This window comes from Zingiber officinale, chromosome 2B (assembly GCF_018446385.1).
Source record: "Zingiber officinale cultivar Zhangliang chromosome 2B, Zo_v1.1, whole genome shotgun sequence".
Taxonomy (NCBI): Eukaryota; Viridiplantae; Streptophyta; class Magnoliopsida; order Zingiberales; family Zingiberaceae; genus Zingiber; species Zingiber officinale.
Window position 1 is genome coordinate 73628922 of NC_055989.1, and position 7781 is coordinate 73636702.

Genomic DNA, 7781 nt, shown 5'->3' on the forward strand with positions numbered 1-7781 from the left:
ACTTCCGTAAAACCAGTTCGGTCACTCTAGAGATAGTCAATGAGTCTAATTGAGATTATCATTTTTTTTTATTGGAGCACAAACGAAAAAAGATTTGTAACTAAGATCATAATTGAGTTTGAGAACAGTGTAGATATGAATTTTTCACTGGATTTGGATATGTTATTTGAGTTCTTGAATGTTTTGAAACTTGATTTATTTGATTTGTATCATATTTATTTATTTATTTATTTATTTATCGTTTTCAAGAAAACTCTTGACTCAAACTTTATTTATTTATTTATTTATTTATGATCTCACAGGATTTATGCAAAGCCCCCTTCACTGACTCGCCACTGCGGCTGCGTATAACTTCGGATACTCGTCGGCCTCCGGCATCAGCCCCTTCACTGACTCCTCCGCCAGGAATCGCTCCGCCCATTCAGCCAACCGAGGAAGCTCCTCCGAATCCAAAAGCTTGACGCTTTTGTCCTTCTCCAGCGCCCTGATCCACCCCAGGTAGGCCCCCAGCGCGATGTCCAGGTAGCCGACGGCGTCCCCGCCGAAGAAGCCCTTCCCTTTGCCGCACTCCGCGAATGTCTCTTCCATCTGCCCCAACACCTGCCGGAATTGCCCGGCCAACTCCGTCACCTTCGCCGCTTCCTTCTCCGGCCTCAGAGCCCTAATTAAAGCAGGCAACTGGTACAAATCGAAGAAATCGGAGTCAGATGTTTTATTTTTATTCGATGGATTTCGAAAACAGGGGCCTTTACCTTGTCGTCCATGTAGACGACCCAGAACCGAGCGATGGCGCGGTCGAAGGGGTCGGCGGGGAGGATGGAGGAGGATCTGCCGCCGTCGGACCACTCCTCGTCGATGTACTGGACGATGACGGCGGACTCGCAGATAGGTTTTCCGCGGTGGAGCAGCACGGGGATCTTCTTGTAGACTGGGTTGGACTTCACCAGGATCTCGCTCTTCGGCTCCAAGAACCGCACCTCCACGAGCTCGTACTCGACTCTCTTGAGGCGGAGGGCGATGCGAACCCTGGTGACGAAGGGGCTCAGCGACAGACCCACAACCTTCACATCCTCCGCCGAAGCTCCGGCCATGGTAGTAAAAATTGATTCCGGTGTTGGCGAATGATGGCTGAGCACATCGCCGGCGGTGGTTCTGCTATTTATCGGCGCGGGAGGCGAGAAGGTTTGACCAACGTTCTATTTGTTTACTAATTTTGAATAATCGTAGATGACGTAACTCCGTACGTCACGTTAAATCCACAGCAAAATACGTGGCCTAGAGAAAATAAAAAATTATATATTAAATTATTTTCTCTTTTTGAACTCAAATCAAAATTCGTTTCTTGTACATTGTCTATAGGATCCAGCTGGATTTAAAATTGGATTGACAAAGCTTGGATGAAGTTTAAAATAGAAATAAACGAGTTATTTACCATTAATTTTTAAATATTTTTTAAACAAAAGTGTTTCACAATTTAGAGTAATGGCATACTAACTCAATTTAATCTTTAGAAGTTTATTATTGGCTTGTCAAGCCATGAGAGCACATTATTAAAACTATTGGTCAAGTGAATATCAATTTGCGATTTAATAGTCTTAGTTCACTGTAATAGTCTATAAAGAGTTATAGGCAGTAGAAAAATAAAAACAAATACATAATATAACAAGAAAAAGATAAAAAAATATATATATTTTTACATGATGTAGAACTGTTGGTTTTTATTCATGGTTTATTACCCTAGCGATAGTATATTATATTTCTTTTTATCGGAAAACTTTTGAAGGTGAATAGCGATTCGTGATTTGATGTTCGTCATTCATTGTGCTTGTGTATAAAGAAATATACACAGTTGAAAAAATAAGTACAAATACATAACAAATAAATCATTTATACATAAGTCAGAACTTCTTATTTCTATTATATGATATATTGTTCTATGGATCCATAGCACCATTATCTTTTACCTTGTCGGATATCCCTATGGGGGAGAAGAAATTTGTTATAATTTCCTATTCTTTACCAGCAACAGGACAATAAAATAAAATAAAAAGATGAAAAATAAAATACAATATAAATAATAATTTACACAAATGAATCATCTCGTTTTGATCGGTTTCTAGTTATTTTAGATTGTTTCTTAAAGGTTTAGAAAAATACAATAACGCTCTCCGACAGAACCTTCAAAAATTGATATCAAAATCTTCCATGAATCCTTCCTTTATAGCTTTTTGGTCGGAGTTGATTTTCACATAATAGTCAACTGATAGCGCCTATCAGTCGATCGCTCCGTCAATTTCAACATTGCAACTGCAGATTTAACCACAATAGTAGATTGTTCATGAATATTAATCGACTACTACCTAAATAGTCAAATCACATAGTCGAGTTTAGAAAATTATGTTCTCTACAACAATGACAACAGTTAACTGTTCCACATCATCAATCGACTGATCATCAGTCAAGTGGATCAAACGGGTTCAAAACATTATGTTTACCGGAAAAGTGCTATCAATCAACTATTGTGCAACAAACCCTCTCGAACCTTGAATCTGGGATTTAAAGGTTCATCAGTTAATTGTTACTCTATAGCAATTGACTAATACTTCTATTTCAATTTTACCAAGGTTAAAATCTTGCCTTGTATAGTATTTAGTTAAGTTTGACTTATTAGGACATTCGTGTAAGTATCCATGGGTAGTTTTGATGTAGTTAACCAAGTTAAGCTAAGTTCTGTTTATTTTTAATCTTGTGTCTAAGTATGTAGGAACTTAGAGCACAAGAAGTCAAACGGAAGATGTAGCAGACGGGAAGGATTGCATTAGAAGGGAGTTGACGGGTTCGGTGCATCCGAGGGACGAGGTGCTGCGGGAGAGTACGCCGGTGGACGAGGACATGCGCGACATTCGAGGGACGAGAAGTTGAGGAGGAAATCTTTTCGAGGAGAAGGTTTGAGTTGGATTTGGGTGAGCTCAACTCTGATTAACCGGAGCATCACCTACGTGAACAAGATTAGCTTGAAGGTTGATCTGCTTCATGGAAGGTGCCTCCAAGAGGCTTGGAGGCACCCTCGCCCCTTCATCTGGAAGGTGTTGGGTTGCAAGGTTACAAATAAAGTCTCACATTAAAAATATATGGGAAAGATCATAGATTTATAGGGAAAAGATATCTCTATTAGTATGAGATCTTTTGGGTAGAGCCCAAATATAAAACCATGAGGGCTTAGACCTAAAGTGGATAATATCATGTCATTGTAGAGATATTTAAATCTCTTTTGGTCCTAACAATTGATATCAAAGCTCGGACTGCCAGAAGGTTTAACCGTCGACTGTGCACAAGAGTTATGATATAATTAAGTCATGTGAGTAGAATATTGACCTCGAACAAAGGAAGTGGGGGCTCCCATGTCCAAATCAAGAAGACCAAACACCAAACAGGAAGTCCTGGTTGCGGCTAGGGAAGGAAGTGTTGGGACCTTTGTGTCCGCTAGAGGGGGGTGAATAGCGGCTCGTCGCGTGCTCGTCGGTTGCGTCTTGATGATGTGCAACGGAATACAAAGACAAAAATAACCACAACGCTAACACTCGGATTTACTTGGTATTCACCTCAAGAAGAGGTGATTAATCCAAGGATCCACACACTCGAGCACTCTCCACTAGTAAACAACTCCTTCTCGGTCGCAGCCGGAGGTGGACAAGCCTCGTACAAGCACAGACAACACTACAACACTCACACAAGAAGAAGATACAAAAATACAACTGAAATATACCCTTCTTCTTGCTTACTTGTTGATTGTTGTTGCCTCTTGAACCTTGGGGATGCACCCCAAGAGCCTTCAAGAACTGGCGGAGAAACTTGGAGAAGATCGTCGAAAAATCGCTGTAAGCTCGCAGGAAACAAATCGCAAAGATCTGCGGAGAAAATGCTCCGCCAAGGCTTTAAACAGTGCTCCCAATAGATCCAATCCATCCCCAATCGATTGCTACGTCAGCACCACTCGATCCCAGCCGTCCATCGCTCGTTTCTTGCCCAACGATCAAATCCCAATCGATCGACCGATCGATTGGGAACATCTGAATCGATCGGTGGATCGATTTAGACGCTTTCTGTGTTCTCGCGATCGCGCGAGAACTCCCCTACCCAATCGATGGACCGATCGATTGGCAGCTCCCAATCGATCGTCTGATCGATTGGGAAAGCATCTGTGCTCGCGATTTCACATCCCAATCAATCGACTGATAGATTGAGCCTTCCCACAATCGCAGCACACTCCAATCGATCCACTGATCTATTGGACCATGGTTCAATCGATCGCCCGATCGATTGACCAGCCTGGACTTGACTCAAACTCAAGTCCAAAATCTCCAACCCAACTCCTGGCCAACCGTGACCTATTGGGTCTCCATGCCTAGCATTTGGTCACACCCGACCAACCTCAAACTAACCTTCTAGCCTCCTCCATCAGCCTTGCGTTCCTTGGATATCTCCCATCCTTCATGCCTTGCCTTCAGGAGCTTCCTTCGACCTCATCCTAAATGTCGGATTAAACCACCACACTCGACCAACCTCGAACTAGCCTTCTAGCCTCCTCCACCAGCCTTGCGTCCCTCGGATATCTCCCTATCCTTCACGCCTTGCCTTCAAGAGCTTTCTTCGGCCTCATCCTAGTTATCGAGTTCTCCTTGCCAAGTCACACTAGGACTTACCTTGCCAAGACCACATGCTTGGACTTACCTTGCCAAGACCACATGTTTGGACTTTCTAATTGTCTGGCTCCTCACAAGGATTTTTTCCTTTGCCAAGATCACACTTGGACTTTCCAATTGCCTGGCTCCTTACAAGGACTTTCTCCTTTGCCTAGCCTCCAGTTAGGACTTCCACCACTGCCTAAACTCCAGTTAGGATTTCACCACTGCCTAACCTCCAGTTAGGACTTCACCACTGCCTAACCTCCAGTTAGGACTTCACCACTGCCTAACCTCCAGTTAGGACTTCCACCACTGCCTAAACTCCAGTTAAGACTTCACCACTGCCTAAACTCCAGTTAGGACTTCAACACTACCTAACCTCCAGTTAGGACTTCACCACTGCCTAAACTCCAGTTAGGACTTCACCACTGCCTAACCTCCAGTTAGGACTTCACCACTGCCTAAACTCCAGTTAGGACTTCACCACTGCCTAACCTCCAGTTAGGACTTCACCACTACCTAGCCTCCAGTTAGAACTTCCACCACTGCCTAAACTCCAGTTAGGACTTCACCACTGCCTAACCTCCAGTTAGGATTTCCACCACTGCCTAAACTCCAGTTAGGACTTCACCACCGCCTAACCTCTAGTTATGACTTCCACCACTGCTTAAACTCCAGTTAGGACATCACCCAATCAAGTCTTCTGTCATCCTTGACCTACTTGACTTGTCTTCTTATCAACCTGGTCAACCCTTTGACCATCTCCTTAACCAGATGATTGCCCTAGCAATCTCCATATATTTTCAAACATCAAAACTAAAATCCTGACTCAAGCTTGACTCAACTCAAGCTTAGTCAAACTGGTCAAACGTAACTAAGGGAAATTATCCCAACAATCTCTCCCTTTTTGATGTTTGACAATACCTTTAAATTAATATCTCTAAGTTAGGCTAAATCTCATAGCCTTAACCTCTTCTTTATACCAAGGCTAAATCTCATAGCCTTAACTCCAACTTCCTTAACTCCAACTTCATATCAAGGCTAAATCTCATAGCGTTTACTTCTTCCTTATCACAAGGCTAAATCCGATAGCCTTAACTTCTTCTTTATATCAAGGCTAAATCTCATAGCCTTAACCTTCTTCTTGGGATGAAGGCCTAACTTAACCTTCCATTCTCCCCCTTTGTCACACATCAAAAACAGAAAACAACTCTTCTCCATAAGAGTTAACCCCACAATGAAGATCACATACCCATTATTGTCTCCAAAGCTCTCCCTTGAGCTCTACCTCACTTCACAATGCTCAACCTAGAGCATACATCAACTTCCCAATGAAACTCTCATTCATTGTATTCAATGCTCCCCCTTGAACAGTAATCGCTTTCTCAATGCTCATCAAAGAGCATTTTTCACTTTACCAATGAAGGTCTGATCTCCTTCATTAACCCAATGCTCTCCCTTGAGTAGTAAGCTACTCCACAATGCTCATCCGAGAGCATTTGTCATCCTAGCAATGAAGATAACCAATCTTCCATTGCTCCCCAATACTCAACCCTGAGTAGTAATTTATCACGAAGGTTTAACCCCCTTCCAAGGTCTTTGAAAAGATTTTTATGTTTTCAAAGAGTAACTCCCCCTAAAAACATGGTCAAACTTCTATCATTGCACCAACAATGACTTGGGATTCCTAAACAATTAGGAAAATCAAAACTCAAAGTTTTGAGGTTCAAAATTCAATAAAGAAGCTAAATCTCACCCTAAACTTCACCTAAGTCTACCTTAACTAATCCATGCTTGTTTTCATCATGAAAACTCCCCCTAAGTGTATACAAATGTATTCCAAGAGGTTAAGAATGGTTAACGACCCTTGAAAACCAAAACTTGAAGTTTTAAGGTTCCAAAATTCAGAATTGAAGCTAAACCTTATCCTAAACTTTACTTTGGTTTTTCTTAACTAATTCATACTTGTTTTCACCATGAAAACTCCCCCTAAATATATACAAATGTATTCCAAAGGGTTTGGAGTGGTTAACGGATCTTGAAGTGACTTGAAGTGCTGAAATCAGGCTTTTCCAGCCAAAATCAAACTTCCCAATCGATTGAATTCACTTCAATCGATCCATTGATCGATTCAGCAAGCTACTACTCACAGAAATTCCCTCTGAATCGATTAACTGATCGATCCAGCCTGGGTTAATCGATCAGCTGATCGATTCACTACCCTTCTATTCGCGGGAATTGGCTTCCCAATCGATCGGCTGATTGATTGAACCCAATTCAATCGATCAGCTGATCGATTGGGTTTTTGATTTATCTGAAATCCAATTTCAATGAAATTCAGAAACTCTCCAAAAATTATACAAAAATCTAAAAATCATGAAAACTCATGCAGTCATTATTTAGGGTATACTTTATCAAGGAAAAATAGTTTTCTATGAAAATACTTCCTCGTCCGGTAGCAAAGGAGGGGTATCGTACGGACAGAGGTTAATGACACGTGGAGGTCAAGGTCGAGACGATCGACGTAAAAGGTGAGCCAAGCGGGAGGCCACCTTACCGATCGGCCTCGGCAAGGAGATAACTTGGCTAAGGTTAGAGTTTTCGACGCTCAGGAATCCACATATGACAGCTGATTGGGCCGAGCGGCCGCTCAGCTGGGCCGTAGGCCAACGTAGGCGCTATTCATCCGAGCATATGATCGAGCGACCCACTCGCTCGGCCCCGCCTGCGTCCCCCCCCTCCCCCCCGGACGACCAGTATGGCCGAGGCGAGGTCTCGCTCGGCCCAACCAGTATGGCCGAGCATCTGTCCCGCTCGGCCCGATAAAAGACAGAAGGTGCAGAAGAGTACAAAGGGGACGGCCATAGATATCCTTCTCGAGATATGTGCCGCCGACAGACAGCATGGTCGGCGGCTGGACCAGACAGAAAATTGTACGGTGGAAGTTTCCACTGTTATGTCAAAGATATGCTCGGACGGTTACGGTATGGCGTCAGGCGTGCTTTTCTGACACATCCATTTTGAGGTATGTTTGGGGAAGCGTGCACGTGTCGATTAGCGTGCATGCGCCTCCCCGGGGGCCTATATAAGGACCCC

At 43.0% G+C, this 7781-nt stretch overlaps 1 protein-coding gene across 1 annotated transcript; it reads right to left on the reverse strand.

The window, feature by feature from the left end:
* Nucleotides 1–256: 256 nt before the first annotated feature.
* On the reverse strand, nt 257–1128 carry LOC122045880 (glutathione S-transferase U15-like). The gene is made up of 2 exons (XM_042606287.1): nt 753–1128; nt 257–678 (listed from the first exon to the last, which is right to left on the reverse strand). The coding sequence occupies exons 1-2, from the start codon at nt 1089–1091 to the stop codon at nt 322–324; spliced, it is 696 nt and encodes a 231-aa protein (XP_042462221.1). The 5' UTR covers nt 1092–1128; the 3' UTR covers nt 257–321.
* Between the last annotated feature and the right edge of the window lie 6653 nt (nt 1129–7781).

Excerpts from the sequence above, each read along its gene's own strand:
- LOC122045880 (XM_042606287.1), bottom strand. The coding sequence starts at position 1,091 with ATGGCCGGAGCTTCGGCGGAGGATGTGAAGGTTGTGGGTCTGTCGCTG. Across the intron at positions 679-752 it reads TCGTCTACATGGACGACAAG|TTGCCTGCTTTAATTAGGGC; the intron begins GTAAAGGCCCCT and ends GATTTGTACCAG.